The 26,664-nt window shown below is 41.3% G+C and overlaps 1 protein-coding gene across 3 annotated transcripts; it reads right to left on the bottom strand.

Moving 5' to 3' along the window:
• Positions 1–332: 332 nt before the first annotated feature.
• On the bottom strand, positions 333–24,901 carry cluap1 (clusterin associated protein 1). 3 transcript variants are annotated; one of them, XM_038991336.1, is made up of 13 exons: positions 24,799–24,901; positions 24,454–24,524; positions 16,079–16,190; positions 15,878–15,962; positions 15,257–15,436; positions 5,653–5,748; positions 5,204–5,287; positions 4,960–5,093; positions 3,237–3,378; positions 2,149–2,248; positions 1,809–1,919; positions 1,499–1,551; positions 333–641 (listed from the first exon to the last, which is right to left on the bottom strand). In XM_038991336.1, exons 2-13 carry the CDS (start codon positions 24,473–24,475, stop codon positions 468–470), a joined length of 1,293 nt encoding a protein of 430 aa, XP_038847264.1. In that variant the 5' UTR covers positions 24,476–24,524; positions 24,799–24,901; the 3' UTR covers positions 333–467. The 3 variants fall into 3 exon arrangements, with proteins under 3 accessions (XP_038847264.1, XP_038847265.1, XP_038847266.1); XM_038991337.1 differs by having other exon boundaries at positions 2,176–2,248; XM_038991338.1 differs by lacking the exon at positions 24,454–24,524 and having other exon boundaries at positions 24,799–24,886.
• Positions 24,902–26,664: the final 1,763 nt, after the last annotated feature.

Here is a 26,664-nt window from a genome sequence, read left to right as displayed (position 1 = left end):
AATTTGTGCTAGTATATGCTTGAAACGTGGCATGTCAGGCTCTAGGTCAGGGCTGTCCAACCCTGTTCCGCCCACATGGGGCAGAGGACAGAGTGAAGAGGGCCGAATCAGCAGAGTGAAGGTGATTTGTCAAAATGAGTGGCTGTTGCTCCGGCTGCTGGCCAGCAGGAAGTCTCCAAGGTTACGGCCCCGTGTGAGGAGAACTAAGGAGTGCTACTGTAGCTAGCTCTCCTTGTACCTGGCTCTATTGGCACGCTTGCTGTTAAGATGATTCAGTCATTTACTACTGAGTGGTGGACCGCGGAGCTAGATAACACTCAGAAACAGGAAGCTCAGATTGGACAGTGTTTATTATATGATTACATTATTAGGTTATATGGAATAAAGTGTTTTGTTTGTCCTCAGTGCTCACGAGCTGTGATACAGTGTGGGTGGATGTGTGTGTGTGTGTGTGTGTGTGTGTCAGCTTAAAAGTCGTTATCGCTCTCCTCTAATAGCTGGGGCCTCAAGGGCCCCCTGGAGGCCCGGGATGGCTTGGGCGCCGGGACTTCTAGACTGTCGTTATCGTCCTCCAGGTCCTCATTCTCCTCCTCACCTTCCTCATCATCATCCTCGTCCACGTCTATTTCACTGTCCTCTGTCTGAAAGAGCAGACAGAGTTAGCTAACAAGGTTCGTACCTTAGCATGATAGTGCCTTAACACAACTACAAGCCAAAGTCTGATGGGTTCTAGGAGGTTCGGGAAATTCTACACACATACAGGGTACATGGGGTAATGCTCAGCTAGTGCTAATACGACCACCTAGGGAAACATTTCACTGTGCAGTGCAACCAAACTCTAAACTACTACCAATCAGATGTTGCCATCTAATGAGCTAGCCAATCGGATCTACTCATATGATCTGCTCAGTTCACATCCATCATGGCTAGGGGCCACACATGCCACAGACTAGATCCCATGGTCCCACACCAACCTTCCCTGTCCTCCGTGTGGGGGCGCGAGCCGCTTTGGGCTTTTGAAATACGAATGGTGGAGAGAAAAGGAGGGAAATGAAGTGAAAAGGGGATAAAACAGAGAAATATGAGATGATGAGGAACAGGATAGGTAGAAAGAACAGATGGGAAAGAGAGAGAGTGATGGAGAAAGAAGAGAGGGCTCTGTGCATCTAGCCAGAGAAGTCTCCATACACAAATTCATGGGAGACAAACCGATCTCTAAACACTGGAGACAGATTACCAAGCGCTTTTGCCTCTCAGTCTCATTTCTATTGGACGTGGTGTCCTTTGGGGTGGCGTTACCTGGGAAGTGCTCTCTTGTCCTACTTTTCGTTTGCCTGCGGTAAAGCAGTCTCAGGCTGGCATTATCCTCTATCGACTGTAGTCATACCTCACTGGTAGGTATCACTTAATATGGAGTGAATGAGTTGAGTTTCTAAAAAGGAGTGAATCATAATTTTTGGGGGGCGCTCGTTATCGTCATGGTTACCCCTTTACTGACCTCCTCGCTGTCTCCACCCTGCATGTTGCCGACGAGCCGCGCTCCGCCTCTCCCTGTTAGGATAGAGGTTTAAGGGTCAAGTGTGATATGAGGCAGCTGGGTCCCCGTGGGGACAGGGGTGGGCGACTCTGGAACCTGGGGGTTTTTCTCTCCAGCCGAACTGCAGTCTAACACACCTGATTCAAACGCTGTAGTTTAAATCAGGTGTGTTGGAGCAGGGCTGGAACGAAAGCCGCCATAGCACACGGTGGCCCTCCTGGCTGGACATGGCCTCAGGAAGAGGGGTAACGCTAGAGTAAAGAGTTAGTACCTGTCATAGGGCCGTTTCTGGTGGGACGGGGCTTAGAGGGTCTGCGATCCTCCATATCACTGTCTGAACCCTCGTCCTCAGGGATGTCCATATCGGAGTCCTCGTCTTTGGCTATGGAGATATACAACTAGAGTATTACGGCCAAGGGCAGTATTTATTGATTAAAGCATGGCATTCAAAGAATATTACACGTGCAATGCAAGCAGAATGAGTTTGACCTCTGAATTGATTACTTTTCAAATTATGCGTGAGACTGTGTTCGAGCATCGATTCGTGTGTGTGTGTGTGTGTGTGTCATCAAGCGCGTGATGTTGATTGTGGTTTATTGAGTGTGTCATACAGGTGTGTGTTACTGAACGCGTGTCACCTCCACTCCTCATCAGCCTCCTCTCCTCCTCCCGCAGTTTGTGCTGCATCATCCTAAGGGTGTTCTCAGTCTCCTGAGATAGAACAAAGAAAAATAAGTTGATATAGCCTTTTGTACATCTGTCAATCACAATATATCAGGCAAGACCATGTTTCGAGGTAACAGCCAGTAGAATTCATACCAGGGGTGTGTTCAGTGAGGTGAAATGTTCACAATGTTGCAGATAAAAGTTTTTTTTAAAGATTAAGCTGACGGGATTCGCTGTTCTGCATGACAGACAATCACTTCTGTTCGAAATTTTTATTTTTTATTTTTATTTCACCTTTATTTAACCAGGTAGGCTAGTTGAGAACAAGTTCTCATTTACAACTGCGACCTGGCCAAGATAAAGCATAGCAGTGTGAACAGACAACAAGTAATACAGGTAACTGCCAAAATAATGGAACCACTTAAGTAAATGAAAAATACAAAGTATATTAAAAGCAGGTGCTTCCACACAGGTGTGGTTCCTGAGTTAATTAAGCAATTAACATCCCATCATGCTTAGGGTCATGTATAAAAATGCTGGGCAGGCCATTATTTTAGCTACCATGGCTAATACACCCATTGGATGACAATGCCCCCATCCACAGGGCACGAGTGGTCACAATGGTATGATGAGCATGAAAACGATGTAAACCATATGCCATGTCCGTCTCAGTCACCAGATCTCAACCCAGTTGAACACTTTTGGGAAATTCTGGAGCAATGTCCGAGACAGCGTTTTCCACCACCATCAACAAAAACCAAATGATGTAATTTCATGTGGAAGAATGGTGTCGCATCCCTCCAATAGAGTTTCAGACACTTGTAGAATCTATGTCAAGGTGTATTGAAGCTGTTCTGGCGGCTCGTGGTGCCCAACGCCCTATTAAAACACTTTATGTTGGCGTTTCCTTTATTCTGGCAGTTACCTATATATTTGTGAACATTCCGTAACATCGCACCCTCTTGAACAGGCCCCCTGACGTCTATGGTACCAACCAAATACAACCCTATGACTGAGGAGGACGCTCGCTCACTTCAAACCTCTCCTGCTCCAGTCTATGGTAGTCCTCCAGCTGCTGCTCCAGGAAGCTCAGGTTACGGAACTTCTCCACGTAGGTCTCGTACTGCTTCTGCAGGTCCTCCTCAATCTTTTCATACTCATCCATGAATGCTGGCCTGGGAGAGGAACAGGTGTGTGAGTGTGAGAAAACTAGTGTTAAGCTGAAATGTTTGTGAGCTATTAATAAGACATTGTCTTAGAAAAATAAATGTAATAAAAAAATATTTAAAAAATCTGCAACTATTTCAAGAGTGTTGGACTCTCACTTCTATATTATGGGATTTTTGTTTCTTGTCTTCTAGACTAGCACCCTGCTAAAATATGTTGATGTGCAAAAGAAAAGAGTTAGGCATGAAGATAAAATGTGCTTACTGCTTAACTCATGAGCAAAGTTGATTCAATAATCTTTAAAGCATTGTACACGGTATTAATTTCTAATAAAAATGAAATTATATATTTTTTTCTACCGCTACCCAGGTATTTATGAACAAATATTGAGATACAGCATCAGGACAGTCTTGGGGCAAAAGCCTCTAGATGATAGTAACTTTAGTGCTGTACTGTAAGGGAAATCATGGGTTTTCAATTTGCGGTCAGCTCAGACCATTTTGTCTGACTTCTCTTTCCAGGCAGTATGGATATGGATGGAAAGTTTCTTTATTCTGGATAGGAAGGTGGCCAACCTGCACTCCGCTGAGCATGACTTCCTCTATGGCGCAGAGGCAGAGAATCCATGTCAGATGAGAATCCTCCATCACCTATTGAGGGGGTTCTTTCTCTCCCGATCATCCAGCACCCCACTGTTCCAGGTGCCTCACTAACTGGGCTTCTGAAAAATAGCCCTACAACAGAGGCAAGGAGGAATACCAGTACCTGAGGAATCCTGATGGCAATTCCCCACTACCCTCAGACATTCAAATCCTGGGTAGTCTCGAAACAAGCTGGGTCTGAGTGGAACTGGGTTGCTGTGGAGAGCCGGTGTGGAGGCCGGCGGGTTGCTTCTCAGGTTTTCAACCAATGAGGGGAGAGGGTGAAGGATGGAGGCCAGTACACAGACCAATGGAGGATCTCGGACTATGACTTCGAAGACGACCTCCGGCTGTTGGTCCTGTACACAGTCACAGTCTAGAAAAAGGCTCCGGACTGCAGGGAGGACGAGGAGGGGGCAGAGAGGGCCCAGCAGAGGAAGAGGAAGAGAAAAGCTTTCAAGGGCAGCTTTGAGGACTCCGCCTCCTCCAGGAAGCGCCCAATGTGGTTGTAAAGAGCAAAGTGGTTGTGGTCAGATGGGCAAGCAAGCACTTGGCCTACTAAATGAACATAGGCAACCCCATGCTTCAGCCTATTTATTTATAGCCACTATGCTGCATCAGTTGGGCTACAGGTTATAATACTCATTGCTAATAGCATATCTGATAATATGGACCATGCATATAGCCTATGTTAAAATATGTTAAATTAATTTCATGGTCCAATATGTTAAAATGATTTGTACAAATAATTTGACCAATATGTTATTGGGCTCATTTCTCGAGGTGGAAATTATATTTTAGATGGCGTCAGCATAATTGTATTTTCATTCATTTTGGAGTACAATGTCCTTTTAAAAAGTCATCAGAACTGAGCTTCTCAGTCCTTCTAAATATATATATTTTTTTTTTTTAAACACATAATTGCCACAGAAGTTTCTCCTAACTCACCGTACACTCTGTAGAGTCTGGAGTCTCTTCTGATTCCTCTCCAGCTCCTGTTTCTTCTTCTCCATTTTGGACTCCAGGCTGGTCTCATCTGAGGACACGTTGTTCAGCATGTCTTTGGTTTTATCCACACTTTCCTGGACCACAGAGCAAGACACATATACATTAGCTAGAGTGGTTGCTATTGAGAGTGAATGGTGGTGGAACAGACATATGAGCCATGTCTGTATCTCAAGACAATACACACCAAAACTTCCTTGATGGCTGCTCTGAGGGCCTTCTCTGTCTCGTTGATCTCCAAGGGTCTGGAGATGGCAGCAGTTCTCATCTCCTATAATGAAGAGAGACAGGATCAACATGATAAGGTTCAACTCTCAAGGACAACATGTCATTATAATCTGTCACAGATATTCTGGTGAAGAATTGCATAGACATTCTTCTCCAAAGTTTTCTTCTAAGTAATACTTCTAAGTAACCAGTGTGTGCCTGTCTGCAGCGTTCCAATGTCTTCTCAAATCAAGTGCCGTGTCAAATATTTTAAATGATACAGATGTCTTTGGTAACATCTCCACATATCGGGGGGCTGTCAAACCGTCACCCACAGTCCCAGACATGCAGTCAAAATCTCTGATTGCTTTCCCCAGCCGTGGTGTGTTTCTGAGCCTGTGTGTGTGTGTGTGTGTGTGTTTCCTTCACCCTCAGGTCCACCTCCTTCCCCAGCAGGTCGTAAAGCGACGCTCCTTTAGACGTGATCTCCGAGGCCAGCTGCCTCGCTGCCTTCAGGTCTGCAATCTGGATCACAGACAAGAGAAGGAGAATTCAGAGGAAAAAGCTTGGAAAAGTACATTTGAAAACACTAACACGTAATACAGAAAATAACAATATTTCATGACGATAGAGTTGTTTTTCTTTCCTTTGTGTGCAATTTTCATGGTGGTGTCACCAGCCACATCATCAATAACTAAATATATTGTAATAGTGGGGAAAAACACCAGGGCCCAGATTCACAAAACACTTCTTACGCAAAAACTTAAGAAGTTTCTCAAGAAAAAAAAGTTCATAAGATAGTTCGTAAGTGTAATTCATCAACAATATCTTAAGATTGAATGATTCTCTTATGAACTTTTCAAACATCTTCTTACGACTGTTTGTTGCAAGGCAACCATTTTAGCTATCTAGCTAGCAATGGCAATCATGTTAGCATATTTCGTACTGAGATTACTGTTCTAAAACATGTTCTTGAGTTTAGCTATCTGGAATTAACAACATTTCCAAGAACTTTATTTTCAATAATCACATTTCTTCTTAACTTTTTGCTTAAGGAGAACATAAGTAGCGCAATAACATTTCCAATAATCTTTTTGAGGAATAGCAACTTAGCTTAACGTTCTTCTTAAGTCTATAGTTAAGGAAAAAATGGCAGTTAAGACATTTCTTCTCAAGGTTTTGTGAATCTGGGCCCAGTACTTAAGGGCTGTTGACTGTGACTGCTAGGTTTTGGGTTGTCACCAGTAGTTATTGATTCGTTCAAGTACTGATTACAGCCTGAATGTCTGGCCTGTGGTTATGGAGGACTGCATCTTTGTGCCTCATGCAATGTATTGTTCTGCAACATAAGCATAAAGCTTCCTCTTAATTACACAAAGTGTGGGGATATCCAACCCTTGTCATATGATGAAGCTGTAAAGTCTCAAAGTAACATTTTGCTTGTTTGCAATGTATGCTGTTTAAACGTAGTGCCAAACATTGGGATGCTGAACACAAGCAGGGATGATGAGTGCAATCTAGATGAGATAGTCGATGTATCAGCAGTGGGCACAGAAAATGTTTGACTGTTTCAATCGGAGAGGACTTCACTTTATTCATGTCAACGCATTTGCTGCCGAAATTAGAGGAATTAAATCTCCTCGCTTCTAACACCTGGGCTGCAGTAGTTGCTGTGACTGAGACATGGCTCGACGGGTCAGTGACTGAGACATGGCTCGACGGGTCAGTGACTGAGACATGGCTCGACGGGTCAGTGACTGAGACATGGCTCGACGGGTCAGTGACTGAGACATGGCTCGACGGGTCAATTGAGGACAATGAGGTTGAGCTACCTGGTTATAGCATTCATAGAATTGACCGAAACGGTGGCGGCATGTGTGTTTTTACGAGGAATGATGTGCATTTTAACCCTCATTCAGATCTTAAAATGGATGGACCTGAGGTTGCACCAGTATATATACTTCTTCCTAAATGTCGTCCTATAGTTGTCGGTGTGTGCTATTGAACTCCTAAGCAGAATCATTTCTATGATTACTTGAATCAAATTGCTGTGATCAATTTATTGCTGATAGAGAATATATTCTGCTTGGCGATTGTAATACAAATGTGCAGTTATGACCCAAGAAAAGTACACTAGTAAATGCCCTGTATAACTGAAACAACTGATTGTTGAGCCAACCCGGGTGTGTAGAGAGTAAGTCAACTTTGGATTTGATTATTGTATCATCAGACCAAGAGAATGTCTGTCAGTCAGGAGTCTTAAATATAGTTTTTAGTGATCATATGGTAACCTACTGTACCCGTAAGAAATCCAAAATACTACTTGAGCCAGGTAATAACTACATGAAGGTACGGTCTATGAAACATTACTCAAAGGAACGTTTGTAGAAGTACTTGGAAATTTGTATTGGTCTCATGTACAAAACTGCGATGTTGATCAAGCTTGGTATCTTTTAAAGATATGTTTCTGTCTGCACTCGACTCTCTGGCTCCGATGAAACAAATTTGAATCATACAGAGGTCAGGAAAATGGATCACTTCCAAGATCTTAGACCTCACAAGGAAAAGGGATCGCTACCTGGCCAAATTCAAAAGCACAAATCTACAAGATTATGATGGTTATAGTAACTGTATAAACCAGATACACAATGGATAAGGTCAAATCCAAACATAACATAGACACTGTTAATGCCAACTTACATCAGACTCGTAAACTGTGGAACATTTTAAAAGGACATTGGCTCAAAAACTCCCCATAAGGTCAAATCCTGTAGTGTTGGCCTTGATATTGATGATGTTTTATGCGATAACCAGATAAAAGGTTGCAAATATATATATATTATTTTTTATATATTTTTTTACCACTATAGCCTCATCTCTGGTTAAGTTGTTACCGACCTGCTCTGGACACTATGGCCAGTCTTTCATTAACAACTTTTACCAGTCTCAACGTCAACAGTGAAGAGGCGACTCCGGGATGCTGGCCTTCTAGGCAGAGTTCCTCTGTCCAGTGTCGGTGTTCTTTTGCCAATCTTAATCTTTCCTTTTTATTGGCCAGTCTGAGATATGGCTTGCTCTTTGCAACTCTGCCTAGAAGGCCAGCATCCCGGAGTCGCCTCTTCACTGTTGACGTTGAGACTGGTGTTTTGCGGGTACTATTTAATGAAGCTGACAGTTGAGGACTTGTGAGGCGTCTGTTTCTCAAACTAGACACTCTAATGTACTTGTCCTCTTGTTCAGTTGTGCACCGGTTAGAGACAGTTTGCTCTGTTCTGTGAAGGGAGTAGTACACAGCGTTGTACGAGATCTTCAGTTTCTTGGCAATTTCTCGCATGGAATAGCCTTCATTTCTCAGAACAAGAATAGACTGATGAGTTTCAGAAGAAAGGTCTTTGTTTCTGACCATTTTGAGGCTGTAATCAAACCCACAAATGCTGATGCTCCAGATACTCAACTAGTCTAACGAAGGACAGTTTTCTTGCTTCTTTAATAAGAACAACAGTTTTCAGCTGTGCTAACATAATTGCAAAAGGATTTTCTAATGATCAATAAGCCTTTTAAAATGATAAACTTGGATTAGCTAACACAACGTGCCATTGGAACACAGGAGTGATGGTTGCTGATAATGGGCCTCTGTAAGCCTATGTAGACATTCCATAAAAAAATCTGCCGTTTCCAGCTACAATAGTCATTTACAACATTAACCATGTCTACACTGTATTTTGGATCAATTTGATGTTATTTTAAAATGGACAAAAAAAATTATTTTCTTTTAAAAACAAGGACATTTCTAAGTGACCCTAAACTTTTGAACGGTAGTGTATATATTCTTATTCCATTCCTTTACTTTTGTGTGTATTAGATAGTTGTTGTGGCAGGAAAGTGAGAAGGGGAGCTATACGGGTATGATCATGTTAGACTTGCGGAAATATTTTGACACTGTGGACCATGATATTCTCCTGATGAAACTGAAATGCACGGATCTAAATGATGTAGCAGTGACTTGGTTTAGGTCTTATATGACCAACAGAACACAAGTACGTAATGTTGGTGATGTTCTGTCAGAGGCCAAAGAAATATCATGTGGAGCACCACAGGGATCAATTTTAGGGCCTCTCTTATATATGTTAATGATATGCCAGCTACAGTAAAGTGCAAACTCCTGCTTTATGCTGATGACTCAGCCATACTGATATCAGTCAAGGATACAGTTTACATAGAGGAGACCCTGAGTAAGGAATTGCATTTTGTTAGAGATTGGTTGACTGACAACAAAATGTCGCTACATTTGGGAAAAACGGAATACATTTTTTTTGGAACAAAACATAGATTGCGTAGGGCTGACCAGATAAAGGTAAACTGTGCAAGCAAGGAGATTTACACTCGTTTTTGATTCACTTATTTTGGTGTGTCCCTAGATCAATCCCTTTCTTGAGACCTGATTGCTGCTAAAAATTATTTCTAAAATGGCAAACAAATTGAAATGGTTTATATCGTAACACTAGATATTTTAACATCAAAGTTAAGAAACTGCTTGTCTCAACCTTGATTCAGTGTAATTTTGATTATGCCTGCTCTGCATGGTATAGTGGGCTATCAAAAAAGCTGAAAAAGAGAATACAGGTCATGCAAAATAATGTTATCAGGTATATGCTTAAATGTCCCCCCTAGGACCTATATAGGGGTACAGGAGTTTCTGGAGGTGGGCTTGTTGCTTTGGAGTCCAGAATGATGACAGAAGTGAGCCCTATGGGGCGATAGTCATTTAATTCAGTTACCTTTGCTTTCTTGGGTACAGGAACAATGGTGGCCATCTCTGGGATAGATTGAAAATGTCCGTAAACACACCAGCTAGTTGGTCTGCGCATGCTCCAAGGACGCGCTAGGGATGCCGTCTAGGCCGGCAGCCTTGCGAGGGTGAACACGCTTACATCAGCCACGGAGAAGAAGAACCCACAGTCTTTGGTAGCGGGCCGCGTCAGTGGCACTGTGTTATCCTCAAAGTGAGCAAAGGTGTTTAGCAAGACGTAGGTGTCCACGACGTGGCTGGTTTTCCTTTTGTAGTCTGTGATTTAACTAGGCAAGTCAGTTAAGAACAAATTCTTATTAACAATGACGGCCAAACCCTAACCTGGACGACGCTGGGACAATTGTGGGCCGCCCTATGGGACTCCCAATCACGGCCGGTTGTGATACAGCCTGGATTCGAACAAAATTGTTATGGCATACTTTGTCATAATCAACTGTGATAATTGTCTAGTAAAATATATAATTTTGTCATTCCTTCTAAGATTCTGATCTACGACAGTGTGTACAGAGATGCCCAAAGTGGTCAAAATGCAAATCCCAACCAGTTTAGGCGGGTCGAACCTAGGGGTGTGAACGTTTAAACGAAATTGGGATCTTTAACGTTAAGAAAAATCCGTAACGGAAAAACAATGGTTTTGTCCCCTCCACAAAACTCAAATCACAGTGTGTGTTCAGTCTTCGGTCTGTTGCGTATAAAATATCCTAGCCTATTAATTGATGATAAGGCCCTGCTTTACTGAAGTTGCGAGACATTGAAAGACAAGAAATTGCGAAATACAACATTCCAGCACGCTCCTCCTCTCTCTCTCCGTCCCTTGCTAGCTCGCTATGAAAGATCAGAGTGTTTGTGTTCTCGGAAGCACGGCAACTAAAATTGGTCTCCTCCATTCCAAAAATACTGAATCTTAGGAATCGATTCTTAGCGGACGATTCCTACCCCAAAAAAGCAATGTCCTTCCCTGACTTTTCCTAAATGGTTGTATTTTACATTGCTCATGTCAGAATTTTTCAACTCACAAACAGAAAAGTATTTAGAGCCTTTTTACCCCATAACTATTCACAACTTAACCCGCAAGACAATGAGCTGTAGGATGTTTGTACCCAGCCAGGCACTAGGCATGTGTCTCTGTCTCTCTTTCCGCACTGAAGCATACCACTCTGCATCCTTGCCTCTGAAGCTAAGCAGGGTTGGTCCTGGATGGGAGACCAGAAGGATTAGGAGGCACTTTCCTCTGGTCTAAAAAAAATATTAGCCCAATGCCCCAGGGCAGTGATTTGGAACATTACCCTGTGTAGGGTGCCGTCTTTCGGATGGGAAGTTAAACCGGTGTCCTGATTCGCTGTGGTCACTAAAGATCCCATGGCACTTATCGTAAGAGTAAGAGTGTTAACCCCGGTGTCCTGGCTAAATTCCCAATCTGGCCCTCATGCCACCCTAATCATCCCAAGCTTCCAATTGGCTTATTCATCCCCCCTCCTCTCCCCTGTAACTATTCCCCAGGTTGTTGCTGTAAATGAGAATGTGTTCTTAGTCAACTTACCTGGTAAAATAAGGTTATAGATAAGAATGAATGGGCGATAATTGTGCACGTTACTTCACAATTAAACTAGGCCTAACTGAATGATAAGGACGGTGAAGAGGTTGATTTATATATAAAAACAATAGTGTGATGACGAGTTCATGTTATGCCTACCCATCAGCATTGGCGCTCATGATTTTAGCAAATAATTTGACGGCGCGGCTTGCGGGTTAATACTGTATCATTCTCTTTTACTTTGTCAAAAGAAGCTGTTACAGGACTGTTTTATTTGCTATAACTATTACTAAATGTATTGTAAGGGAAATGAAAACATTCTACGTGTTGCACTAAACTTTTAGAATACTGCAAAACATATCTGAGTTGATGAGCGAGGGGAAGCAAACGATGCTTGTCAGCCTGCGCATCAAAACTACACCTAAACTATACCTAAACTAATTTCACAAACAATAAGAGCTGGCCTAAAGACAAGATTCAATTGACAATAGTTGATGAGTGACAATATTATGGGTGGTAAAATTATACATGAAGAGATGGGCACGAAATGGAATTGACAGATGCAGGGAAGGGAGCATCACTTTATCAAATCCTCCAAGTAAAACGTTTCACAAAGAGCATATTCTGCAGTTTCTATGACACTTACCTTTGTCAAATAACTCAAAATTCAAGAGGTGCAGCTCTATTTCCAAAAATAACCGCATGGCTATGCGTTCAGAACATAACCACTCACGCGGCAGCATTGCTCTAGCGACTAAGACTAGTAACATAAAACTTGAAATATGCTATTCTGTTTTTTTAAATACCTTTTCTTATTTCCACAATGTTTCTTTAGACCTGCCAAAATGAAATAATAGATTTGTGTGATGGATTTTAACTCTTTAACTAGTGGTTTTTCGTTTTTCGTTTTAGCTAGAAGTAACAAACTAATGAAAATGGTATTATGTTCTTTGAATTAATAGTTTTTTTAGTATTCTAATTGTATTTATTCTAAGACCTTCATAAACAACCAAATTATTATTCTTCCGATAGCATATATGAAATGTATGTATTAGACTGTTACGAATGTTGATGTGTCATTGGCTGTGTTGAAAATAGGAAAAGAACAATTAATTCAAAGAACATAATTGAACAGTAGTATATAAGCACCAACTATTGTTAAATAGTGCGTAAACAATTGTAAAGGATGAATTGCATGAAGAAATATTATTGGAAATAAATCCATGTAGAAATGTATCCACAATAGTGTAATTCTACAAAGTCCAGGCCAACATTTTTCACTTGGCCTATATATATACACTGCTCAAAAAAATAAAGGGAACACTTAAACAACACAATGTAACTCCAAGTCAATCACACTTCTGTGAAATCAAACTGTCCACTTGGAATAGACAACAGGTGGAAATTATAGGCAATTAGCAAGACACCCCCAATAAAGGAGTGGTTCTGCAGGTGGTGACCACAGACCACTTCCCAGTTCCTATGCTTCCTGGCTGATGTTTTGGTCACTTTTGAATGCTGGCGGTGCTTTCACTCTAGTGGTAGCATGAGACGGAGTCTACAACCCACACAAGTGGCTCAGGTAGTGCAGCTCATCCAGGATAGCACATCAATGCGAGCTGTGGCAAGAAGGTTTGCTGTGTCTGTCAAGGTAGTGTCCAGAGCATGGAAGCGCTACCAGGAGACAGGCCAGTACATCAGGAGACGTGGAGGAGGCCGTAGGAGGGCAACAACCCAGCAGCAGGACCGCTACCTCCGCCTTTGTGCAAGGAGGATCAGGAGGAGCACTGCCAGAGCCCTGCAAAATGACCTCTGTGTCTGCTCAAACAGTCAGAAACAGACTCCATGAGGGTGGTATGAGGGCCCGACGTCCACAGGTGGGGGTTGTGCTTACAGCCCAACACCGTGCAGGACGTTTGGCATTTGCCAGAGAACACCAAGATTGGCAAATTCGCCACTGGCGCCCTGTGCTCTTCACAGATGAAAGCAGGTTCACACTGAGCACGTGACAGACGTGACAGAGTTTGGAGACGCCGTGGAGAACGTTCTGCTGCCTGCAACATCCTCCAGCATGACCGGTTTGGCGGTGGGTCAGTCATGGTGTGGGGTGGCATTTCTTTGGGGGGCCGCACAGCCCTCCATGTGCTCGCTAGAGGTAGCCTGACTGCCATTAGGTACAGAGATGAGATCCTCAGACCCCTTGTGAGACCATATGCTGGTGCGGTTGGCCCTGGGTTCCTCCTAATGCAAGACAATGCTAGACCTCATGTGGCTGGAGTGTGTCAGCAGTTCCTGCAAGAGGAAGGCATTGATGCTATGGACTGGCCCGCCCTTTCCCCAGACCTGAATCCAATTGAGCACATCTGGGACATCATGTCTCGCTCCATCCACCAAAGCCACGTTGCACCACAGACTGTCCAGGAGTTGGCGGATGCTTTAGTCAAGGTCTGGGAGGAGATCCCTCAGGAGACCATCCGCCACCTCATCAGGAGCATGCCCAGGCATTGTAGGGAGGTCATACAGGCACGTGGAGGCCACACACACTACTGAGCCTCATTTTGACTTGTTTTAAGGACATTACATCAAAGTTGGATCAGCCTGTAGTGTGGTTTTCCACTTTAATTTTGAGTGTGACTCCAAATCCAGACCTCCATGGGTTGATACATTTGATTTCCATTGATAATTTTTGTGTGATTTTGTTGTCAGCACATTCAACTATGTAAAGAAAAAAGTATTTAATAAGAATATTTCATTCATTCAGATCTAGGATGTGTTATTTTAGTGTTCCCTTTATTTTTTTGAGCAGTGTATATAGGCCAACGTTTTTCACTAGGACTTTGTAGATTTACACTATTGTGGCTAAATTTCTACATGGATTTATTTCCAATAATATTTCTTCATGCAATTCATCTTTTACGCACTATTTAGCAAGAGTTGATGCTTATGTTTGTACACCTTGCGGGTGGACATGCATCTGATGCATATGCTAAAGGTGACCCCCGGCAACGTTCTCTAGCGGGTACTTATAGGCTGAAAGGCCAGGCGGTTAGTGTTAAAAAGCCGTAGTGTACCTTTACAGACAAACAAAAACGCCGTAGCAGAGGCACTTTCAAGGGTATATGACTGCGGTAGATATACTTTAACTTCAATGCCCGGCCCCAGCTGTCGTAATAGGACCATTATTTTGCATTGTGAATTGACATGGAATTTTATGACTCTATCTTACCGTTTTAACAAAAAAACAAAAACAAAAAATCTGTTTAAACCTTAAGCAAAATTGTCCATTTGTCACATCTGTGGTCGAAGCCCCAACAGGTCTGAACTGTCTTCACAGACAGGGCTGGGAGTATCTCCTTGTCTGTGGGGCTGAATATATTACAATACCAATAACCCTGTAACATCAACAGAGAAACCCCATGCAGCCTTTGCTATGTCAGGGGTCCCCTGCTTATATTAACCTAGTCATATCTATGGGCTAAACAGTACCGGTCAACCATTTTGGACCTCCACTCCATTTCTTCCTAAAAATAACAATTTCTTGCAGATCTTTTCTCATTTGGTAGATTTTTTTTGTTACATAGAAGGTACATGGAGCTAGCATATATGGAGATACATGGAGTTATCATATTTGGAGGTAGACCTACATGGAGTTGGCAACATGGAGGTACATGTTACAGTGTCATTCTCACCCTGGAACCCAAGTCAAACTTGAATTTGCTATTGTCCTCCTCCACTTTGTCCCCTGAGGCCATCTCCTTGGTCTTCATGGCACTGTACAGCACTGAGGTGATCTTCAACATCTCTTTCACAGCGTAGCCATCAGCCTGGTACAGACGCTTTGTGTTCACCTTGATGTGAGCCTTTGTTGCCTGGAATCAGGTTAAAAACACATTTTGAGTTCCCCTCCAAAAACCTGTTAGCCTCGTAAACTACACATTCCCTTATTTTCTAAAGACGTTAGCACTTAAAATTAAAGTGGCCTTGTAGAACAGTTACTACAAAATAATACGATATGTGATAGACAAATATGGGAGGTCTCAAAATAAACAAAATATTGACAAACAGACAAATAAATGAAACAAACGAAGTGGCTGTGAATCCAACTTCTCTGGACCCCTCTTCCCGACAGCTAAAGGTCCCTAAGCTTCGGTGCATATACTTGACACACTGTCTCTGCTCTACTGTACTCTGGCGAATGGTGCCCATTTAACAAAGTAAGACCAAGGCTGACGGGACTTTAGCTCTGGGGAAAAGGGATCCAGGGAGGCGGGCGCCACCTCTGCCTTAAACAAATGACAATGCATCTTTACCATAAATTGGGCCACTGCCTTTATGAAGAAAATCCTGTCTGTCTCCGTGTCCACGTCACTCGGTATGTCCATTTGCGGTTCATATCTGTTGGAACAACAAAAACGTACGATACAATAAAAAGCATTGCAGCAGTGTGCTGTATCGTATGAATTTGTCAGAAGACTAGCTACTGCATTTGTCAGACTTTGCCTATTTATCACCTTTTCACAAGCCAAATGAGAATTTCTGCCACCAGGGTAAAGTTGGGGGTCCTGAAGTTCTCCATGGATATCAAGCGAGGATAGCCCAGAGCCCGCATCATTTCTGTGAAATCTGTCAAGAGATGGTTATTTGCATTATAAATGAGATCCACTAACTACTTTCTGCTGGCTGATACACAATAAGTTGGAAACCAGTAGAAAAAGTTAACTGGTGTCATGATGCCTAGACCAATAGTTCATATTGAACTTATCTGCTACCATAAATAGCAAGAAAGCTAGATTACTTTGGCAAATAGCCACCCTGTATTGCAAACCTTAGGAGAAACATCTTGTTTTCATCACGTAGCTAATGTTACATAATGTTAGAGTATCACAGTATGAGTCATAATACCCATAAAACCTAGTGGTCAAACACGGAAATGGTTCCAATTGTTTTTTCCCCCCATAAAATTTTTCCCATAGGGGCTTTCAAAACCACTTCAAATAAGGTCTGTGTAGTGTAGGCTTACCCTAATGTGACATTTTGATAATTAGCCGCTAATGTGGCTAGTCTATACATTCATGTCGCAAACTTCATGTCACTCACATGGGCCATGACGATCTTGACGAGACTACAAAGGTAAGAATCTCTGGATTAACTATCTCATATTACTGAAATCTGTTTAAAATGGACAATTCTGTGAACTATGTTAGGTAAGTTTAAGTTTACACAGTAATTGTTATCTAGCTAGCTCATGGTTGCTAGCTAGATAGCAACATTAACCTGGCTAGATGGCTGCACTGGATATTAGTCATTAAAACAAGTTGATCATTCTTTGGCTTTTATAAACCATCAGTCTAGTTTGCTAGTTAACTAGCTAGCTAACTTAGATGGTAAAGAGGCATTCCTGATCATGTTTGTTTGTGTCTATGGGTGAAGGGTGGGTACTTCAGGTACTACTTGACTTGTTTTTGTCATAATTGGTCAAGCTCATTACATTTGGTTGGGAATCATTGATGGATAGCAATATTCAAAACTTTTCTCTGATTTTCAAACAAATTTAAGTCTAGACCACTCAGGAACACTCAACACTTCTTGGAAAGCCATGCTGGTGTGTCTTTGGCATTCAAATTTGTGTAATTCTTGTGTGAAAAATAAAACTATCCCAGGGCTAGGTTTTCAGAAGACTGAGGTGGGGTTTCCTCTAACTTTTTACCTGGGCTTTGCTCCTTTCATATTTATTTTGATCCTGACAAACTCCCCAGTCCCTGCTGATGACAAGCATACCCATAACATTATTCTGCCAACACAATACTTGAAAATAGAGAGGGTTTCACTGTGATGTATTGGATTTGACCCAACCCTGTAGTTTTTAAATTTAGACCAGAAAATACATTTATTTGCTGTGTTGTCTTGCAGTTACTTAACAGCCTTGTTGCAAACAGAATGGATGATTTGGAGTGGATTTTCTAACACAGTCTTATTTCTTTTCACTTTGTGAAAAAAAAGTTAAAGGGGTGCAGACTTTCTTTCGGCACAATGGTGTTCAGATTACTTGTATTTTGCTAAATTTGTACCTTGTAAACTGTACACACACCAACGTTTGCAAGCGTCCACTTGAAGCTTGTTCCACTGTAATCAATAGTGAGCGCAAACTCAATCACTCACATCGATATTGTATGGAAATCGATGGAGCTGGGACAATTCGCTGTCGCTACATGTGCCTTTTGTGCTCTTCTAAAAGACAAACCTCAAAGAACTAAGGTATGATACAAATACGGTGCATCCGAAAAGTATTCAGACCGCTTGAAATTACATGTGTTCCTCATCAATCTACACACAATACTCCACAATGACAAAGTGAAAATTGTTTTCATTTTTTTTTGCAAATGTATTAAAAATTTAAAACAGATAACTTATTTAAATACGTTAAGTATTCAGACCCTGTGCTATGAGACTCAAAATTGAGCTCAGGTGAATCATGTTTCCATTGATCATCCCTAAGATGTATATCCGACTTGGAGTCCACCTATGAAAAATTCAATTGATTGGACATGACTTGGAAAGGCACATAACAGTCTATATAAAAGATCCAACAGTTGACAGTGCATGTCCAAGAAAAGAAAAAAAACTAGCCATGAGGTTCAAGGAATTGTCCGTAGAGCACCGAGACTGGATTGTGTCGAGGCACAGATCTGGGGAAGGGTACCAAAAAATTTCTGCAGTATTGAAGGTCTCCAAGAACACAGTGGCCTCCATCATTCTTAAATGGAAGAAGTTTGGAACCACCAAGACTTTTCCTAGAGCTGGCCACCCAGCCAAACTGAGCCATTGGGGAGAAGGGCCTTGGTCAGGGAGGTGACCAAGAACCTGATGGTCACTTTGACAGAGCTCCAGAGTTCCAGACATTTTTTATGTCATTTTTTATGTTGACCTCATTCCATCAGTAGAGGATGCCTGGTTATGTTTTTAAAAGTGTTTCCTCACCATCTTAAATAAGCATGCCCCATTCAAAAAATGTAGAACCAGGAACAGATATAGCCTTTGGTTCACTCCAGACCTGACAACCCTTGGCCAGCACAAAAATAACCTGTGGCGTACTGTATTAGCATCGAATAGCCCCCGCGATATGCAACTTTTCAGGGAAGTTAGAAACCAATATACACAGGCAGTTAGGAAAGCAAAGGCTAGCTTTTTCAAACAGAAATTTGCATCCAGTAGCACAAACTCCAAAAAGTTCTGGGACACTGTAAAGTCCATGGAGAATAAGAGCACCTCCTCCCAGCTGCCCACTGCACTGAGGCTAGGAAACACTGTCACCACCGATAAATCCACGATAATTGAGAATTTCAATAAGCATTTTTCTATGGCTGGCCATGCTTTCCACCTGGCTACCCCTACCCCGATCAACAGCCCTGCACCCCCCCACAGCAACTTGCCCAAACCTCCCGCATTTCTTGTTCACCCAAATCCAGATAGCTGATGTTCTGAAAGAGTTGCAAAATCTGGACCCCTACAAATCAGCCGGGCTAGACAATCTGGACCCTCTCTTTCTAAAAATTATTCCGCCGCAATTGTTGCAACCCCTATTACTAGCCTGTTCAACCTCTCCTTCATATAGTCTGAGATCCCAAAAGATTGGAAAGCTGCCGCAGTCATCCCCCTCTTAAAAAGGGGGAGACACTCTAGACCCAAACTGTTACAGACCTATTTCTATTTCTATCCTACCCTGCCTTTCTAAGGTCTTCGAAAGTCAAGTTAACCTGTTATGGCTGCAAGGGGCAGTATTGAGTAGCCAGTTAAATCGTGCCCATTTCAAACGGCCTCGTACTCAATTCTTGCTCGTACAATATGCATATTATTATTACTATTGGATAGAAAACACTCTCTAGTTTCTAAAACCGTTCAAATTATTTCTCTGAGTGAAACAGAAGTCATTCTGCAGCACACTTCCTGACCAGGAAGTGGAATGTCAGAAATCGATGCTCTGTTCAACTTCCTGCCTATACATGGGCATGATACGTAAGAGTCTACATACACTTCATACACCTTCCCCTGGTTGTCAAGAGGCGGTGAGAGAAAAAATTTCGTGTTTATCTTGATCTGAGGTGGAATTAAAGCTCTTTGTTTGACGTGACCGTCCACTTCCTGTTTCTGGAGCGCGCGAAAGAGGACATGGATTTGCCTTCTGTTTTGCTCTCGTTATGGACGACTAACATCTCCGTCTTAGATTTTATTTGATACATGTGACCATATCATCGTAAAGTATGTTTTTTCAATATAGTTTAATCAGATTATTTAAATTTTTTCGGGAGTTTTGCCGTGTTCCGTTCTCTGACTTTGTTGACGTTGGAGAGATCCGTAGCACTTGGCAAGTGCCCATGCTAAATGAAGAGGGAAATTTGCCGTTCCAGATCCAAACAACGACTGTTCTGGACAAAGGACACCTTGTCCAACATTCTGACGGAAGATCACCAAAAGTAAGAAACATTTTATGATGCTATTTCTAATATCTGTCGTGCATGTGAACTGGTCGTCGGCGCCCAAGTGTTTCTGGCTATTGTGGCTATGCTAATATAACGCTACATTTTGTTTTCGCTGTAAAACATTTAATAAATCGGAAATATTGTCTGGAATCACAAGATGCATGTCTTTCAATTGCTGTACACTATGTATTTTTCAGAAATGTTTTATGATGAGTAATTAGGTATTTGACGTTGGTGTCTGTAAATATTATGGCTGCTTTCGGTGCAATTTCTGATTGTAGCTGAAATGTAAACTATGATTTATACCTGAAATATGCAAATTTTTCGAACAAAACATATGCTATACAATAAATATGTTATCAGACTGTCATCTGATGAAGTTGTTTCTTGGTTAGTGGCTATTTATATCTTTATTTGGTCGAATTTGTGATAGCTACTGATGGAGTAAAAAACTGATGGAGTAAGAAAAGTGGTGTCTTTTGCTAACGTGGTTAGCTAATAGATTTACATATTGTGTCTTCCCTGTAAAACATTTTAAAAATCGGACATGTTGGCTTGATTCACAAGATGTGTACCTTTCATATGCTGTATTGGACTTGTTAATGTGTGAAAGTTAAATATTTTAAAAAATATATATTTTGAATTTCGCGCCCTGCACTTGAGCTGGATGTTGTCATAAGTGTACCGGTGTCGGGCTGCACCCCAAACAGGTTAACAAGTTAACCTTCTCCGCTATGCAATCTGGTTTCCGAGCTGGTCATGGGTGCACCTCACCTCAGCCTCAAGGAAGGCCCTAAATGATATCATAACTAGAGGTCGACTGATTAATCGGAATGGCCGATTAATTAGGGCCGATTTCAAGTTTTCATAACAATCGGAAATCGGTATTTTTGGACACCGATTTGGCCAAACATTTTTATTTACACCTTTATTTAAACTAGGCAAGTCAATTAAGAACACATTCTTATTTACAATGACGGCCTAGGAACAGTGGGTTAACTGCCTTGTTCAGGGGCAGAACGACAGATTTTTACCTTGTCAGCTCAGGGATTCAATCTTGCATCCTTACGGTTAACTAGTCCAACGCTTTAACCACCTGCCTTACTTTCCACTCCACGAGGAGCCTGCCTGTTACACGAATGCAGTAAGAAGCCAAGGTAAGTTGCTAGCTAGCATTAAACTTAACTTACAAAAAACAATCAATCATAATCACTAGTTAACTACACATGGTTGATGATATTACTAGTTTATCTAGCGTGTCCTGCGTTGCATATAATCGATGCGGTGCGCATTCGCGAAAAAGGACTGTCGTTGCTCCAACGTGTACTTAACCATAAACATCAACGCCTTTCATAAAATCAATACACAAGTATATATTTTTAAACCTGCATATTTAGTTAATATTGCCAGCTAACATGAAATTCTTTTAACTAGGAAAATTGTGTCACTTCTCTTGCAACAGTTTGCAGCAGTTTGGGCCGCCTGGCTCGTTGCGAACTGTGTGAAGACTACTTCTTCCTAACAAAGACAGCCAAACGGGGGATGATTTAACAAAAGCGCATTTGCGAAAAAAGCACAATCGTTGCACGACTGTACCTAACCATAAACATCAATGCCTTTCTTAAAATCAATACACAGAAGGATATATTTTTAAACCTGCATATTTAGCTAAAATAAATCCAGGTTAGCAGGCAATATTAACCAGGTGAAATTGTGTCACTTCTCTGTGTTCATTGCACGCAGTCAGGGTATATGCAACAGTTTGGGCCACCTGGCTCGTTGCGAACTAATTTGCCAGAATTGTACGTAATTATGACATAACATTGAAGGTTGTGCAATGTAACAGGAATATTTAGACTTATGGATGCCACCCGTTAGATAAAATACGGAACGGTTCCGTATTTCACTGAAAGAATAAAAGTTTTATTTTCGAGATGATAGTTTCCGGATTCGACCACATTAAATGACCTGTTGTCGTTCCTGGTTCGAGCCCAGGTAGGAGCGAGGAGAGGGACGGAAGCTATACTGTTACACTGGCAATACTAAAGTGCCTATAAGAACATCCAATAGTCAAAAGGTATATGAAATACAAATTGTATAGAGAGAAATAGTCCTATAATTCCTATAATAACTACAACCTAAAACGTCTTACCTGGGAATATTGAAGACTCATGTTAAAAGGAACCACCAGCTTTCATATGTTCTCATGTTCTGAGCAAGGAACTTAAACGTTAGCTTTCTTACATGGCACATATTGCACTTTTACTTTCTTCTCCAACACTTTGTTTTTGCATTATTTAAACCAAATTGAACATGTTTCATTATTTATTTGAGGCTAAATTGATTTTATTGATGTATTATAATAAGTTAAAATAAGTGTTCATTCAGTATTGTTGTAATTGTCATTATTACAAATAAATAAAACATTATTTTAAATCGGCCGATTAATCGGTATCGGCTATTTTTGGTCCTCCAATAATTGGTATCGGCGTTGAAAAATCATAATCGGTCGACCTCTAATCATAACCGCCATCGATAAAAGACAATACTGTGCAGCCGTATTCATCGACCTGGCCAAGGCTTTCGACTTTGTCAATCACCACATTCTTATCGGCAGACTCAACAGCCTAGGTTTCTCAAATGACTGCCTCGCCTGGTTCACCAACTACTTCTCAGACAAAGTTCAGTGTGTCAAATCGGAAGGCCTGTTGTCCGGACCTCTGGCAGTCTCCATGGGGGTGCCACAGGGTTCAATTCTCGGGCCGACTCTTTTCTCTGTATACATCAATGATGTCGCTCTTGCTGCTGGTGATTCTCTGATCCACCTCTACGCAGACGACACCATTCTGTATACATCTGGCCCTTCTTTGGACACTGTGTTAACTAACCTCCAGACAAGCTTCAATGCCATACAACTCTCCTTCCTTGGCCTCCAACGGCTCTTAAATGCAAGTAAAACTAAATGCATGATCTTCAACCGACCGCTGCCCGCACCTGCCCATCCGTCCAGCATCACTAATCAGGACGGTTCTGACTTAGAATATGTGGACAATTACAAATACCTAGGTGTCTGGTTAGACTGTAAACTCTCCTTCCAGACTCACATCTCCAATCCAAAATTAAATCTAGAATCGGCTTCCTATTTCGCAACAAAGCATCCTTCACTCATGCTACCAAACATACCCTCGTAAAACTGACTATCCTACCGATCCTTGACTTCGGCAATGTCATTTACAAAATAGCCTCCAACACTCTACTCAGCAAATTGGATGCAGTGTATCACAGTGCCATCCGTTTTGTCCCCAAAGCCCCATATACTACCCACCACTGCGACCCGTATGCTCTCGTTGGCTGGCCCTCGCTTCATATTCATCGCCAAACCTACTGGCTCCAAGTCTTTGCTAGGTAAAGCCCCGCCTTATCTCAGCTCACTGGTCACCATAGCAGCACCCACCCGTAGCACACGCTCCAGCAGGTATATTTCACTGGTCACCCCAAAGCCTATTCCTCCTTTGGCCACCTTTCCTTACAGTTCTCTGCTGCCAATGACTGGTACGAATTGCAAAAATCACTGAAGCTGGAGACTCATATCTCCCTCACTAACTTTAAGCATCAGCTGTCAGAGCAGCTCACAGATCACTGCACCTGTACATAGCCCATCTGTAAATAGCCCATCCAACTACTTTTTTTGCTCCTTTGCACCCCAGTATCTCTACTTGCACATTCATCTTCTGCACATCTATCACTCCAGTGTTTAATTGCTAAATTGTAATTACTTCGCCACTACGACCTATTTATTGCCTCACCTCCCTAATCTTACCTCATTTGCACACACTGTATATAGATTTGTTCCTATTGTGTTATTGACTGTACGTTTGTAATTTCCATGTGTAACTCTGTGTTGTTGTTTGTGTCACACTGCTTTGCTTTATCTTGGCCATTTCGCAGTTGTAAATGAGAACTTGTTCTCAACTGGCCTACCTGGTTAAATAAAAGGTGAAGAAAAAAAATATATATATATCCCTAATGTTGACCAATGACCGACGAAGGGGCGTAGACTTCGACTTGCTTCGTAAAGATGTGCTTTGTTTTCATTAACGTAGCTACACAAAAGCTTCAACATTCACAAAAAGTGACGTTAGGTGATGACGATTATCTATTAGAACTAAACGTATAAGATATCCTAAGCCTTTGTTTACCAGACCTTATTTTCGGCTTTAATCTCATACACCCATTAAATTCCCTATAGCATTAACTAACGAGCCACGGCGGGCCTCCGCGTTATTAGTGCCTACAAAAAGACGCCATTACTATTACTATTTTTTTTACTCTCTATTACAGACATTAATAGCGAATATATTTATAACTACCTCTTCTGTCTGTGGTAATAGCTAGATAACGGTACTTACTTCGTAAGTCTCTAAAGGACATAGTTTGTTCGTGTTGTGGCACTCAATCACCCAAGGAAGTCTTCTGGAGCCTGAGAGATTTGAAAAAAATCAGATACTGGCTTATGCTACCAAAGTCGACGATTCAACTGTGGTGGCATCATCACTAACGTTACTTTAGCTAGCTAACTAAGTTAACATGAGCCAAATCAGAAACATGACAGCCCGTAATGTAACGTTAACTATTTACATTAACTATACACTTCGAGCAATACACCTAGTTGATATCGTATTTGCGGCATAATGTTCTTAAAAGTTGCACACGATAACACAATACCTTAGCAAGGAAGTTTAAACACGATTTACCTTATCTTGGATGTTAGATTGGTTAGCTTCTTCTATGAGGTATAGCTTGTTAGCTATCTGGCAACACCAAAAAATATGTTTGCCCGTCTCTATGGAATCCAATACTACGGAATCATAGAAGAGACAAACCTGTCGGTTTTAATGGAACGCATTCTCATAATTTAGCTAAAATAAGTTTGTAGCTGGAAAAAGGATTATTTCGTTATTATTATAATAATATAGTTTATAGTCAATATAGTTTAATTGTCATCACGTCAGCTTTGTATAGCCAAATAGCCTATATAGGTTAATTATATAGTTGGTTGAAACAAAATCCATTCTATGCGTAGATTATAGGGGCTGTGAATTTACATTGCATGCATTATAATAATTGGCCTCAATCCCTAGAATATTATATTTCAACCGGGTATCAACTGTCAGTATTGGTGCACTCGTGGTACGTACGTAGTTTTCTGTATGTATAATGCTGCCACTGGACCGCTACAGGTGCACTGCATCTCAGCGCCAGCACCAAGAGGCAGCATCTCTACTTGAAGGTACAGTATCTTTATCTACTCTATATATTGTACTCTATTTTATGTACCATGTTTGTTTAGCTATTAAACTGCTCTTACTTTATAGTTGATGTTGTAAAGGTAGGTTACTGTAGGCAAACTTTAATGTGGCGTGCATACAATCAATGTTCTTCAATATAAGAACATTGTGGGCACTTGAAAGAAATATATATATAATAATGGATGGTGGACTACAGCAATTAAGAATGGATCTGTTGTTGATTAAATTATATACCGGCATAAATACCCTTCATTGCAATGAAAATATGAGAATTCCTTTTTATTTGCGAGGGCAGAAATATAATAAATTCTACTGTATATAGAATAAATTATATTTTTGTGCATTTGCTCTATTCTGTTTACCTTTTGTTGGTATCCCACTTGATGGTATATACAATTTCACAAAGTTTATGGTATAGTTGCAATCACAATTTGTTTGATTTACTGAAGCCTACTGAAACGTAAGACTACTGACCTCCAGCAGCTTTTTATCGACAATTTATCCAATTGTAAATGTCAACCTGTGCGGACTCCAGAGGTGTTATTTTGCTTTACCTGTTGTAATGCCATTATTACGGGTTTGAAGTTGTGATTACCTCTTATTATAACCATTTGAGTTGAAAAAAAAATCTCTTAAAGAAGTTACAGTTATGTGAAATACAGTAGAATAGACCCGAATACAATGTAACTTTATTGTTCATTGGTTTTGTTTAACAAGTAATACTTTGTTTTCTCAAGGTAGCGGTAAAAGTTATCAATACCTTTCCATACCTCACCTTGCAAGGATAATGGCAATAAGCCTTTATCTAAAATGTTTTATGAGTTGGAGACAATTTCTCTATACAGAATCCTTCCAGATCCTTGATATCCTTTGTCTGTGCTTATGAAATACTCTCTTCAACTCAAACCACATGTTTTCGATGGATTTCAAGTCCAGAGACTGAAATGTTAATTTTGTAGACAATTAACCATTTCTTTGTGGATTTTGATATGTGCTTAGAGTTATTGTCTTGCTAGAATATCCAATTTTTTGGGCCAAAAAATCCTGGTACTGGGTAAAGTTCATGATGTCGTTGACAGGGACCCTAGGACGAGTGGAAGCAAAATAGCCTCATAATATATTTTCTGCATTTTCATTTCAACATCAAACCCACCACTGGTGTGTGTAGCCAAAGAGCTCTATTTTCACCACCCTCAGCGAGGTCGGTTGAAACAGGAAGCATCCAGTTTTCAGGGGCAAAGCAGAGAAGAGGAAAAGCCTGAAAACCAGATGCTTCCAGTTTATTGCGTCCCCACTCAGGTGTTTCTATAT

Source organism: Salvelinus namaycush, chromosome 4 (assembly GCF_016432855.1).
Source record: "Salvelinus namaycush isolate Seneca chromosome 4, SaNama_1.0, whole genome shotgun sequence".
Classification (NCBI taxonomy): Eukaryota; Metazoa; Chordata; class Actinopteri; order Salmoniformes; family Salmonidae; genus Salvelinus; species Salvelinus namaycush.
This window is presented reverse-complemented; position numbering and strand designations above follow the sequence as displayed.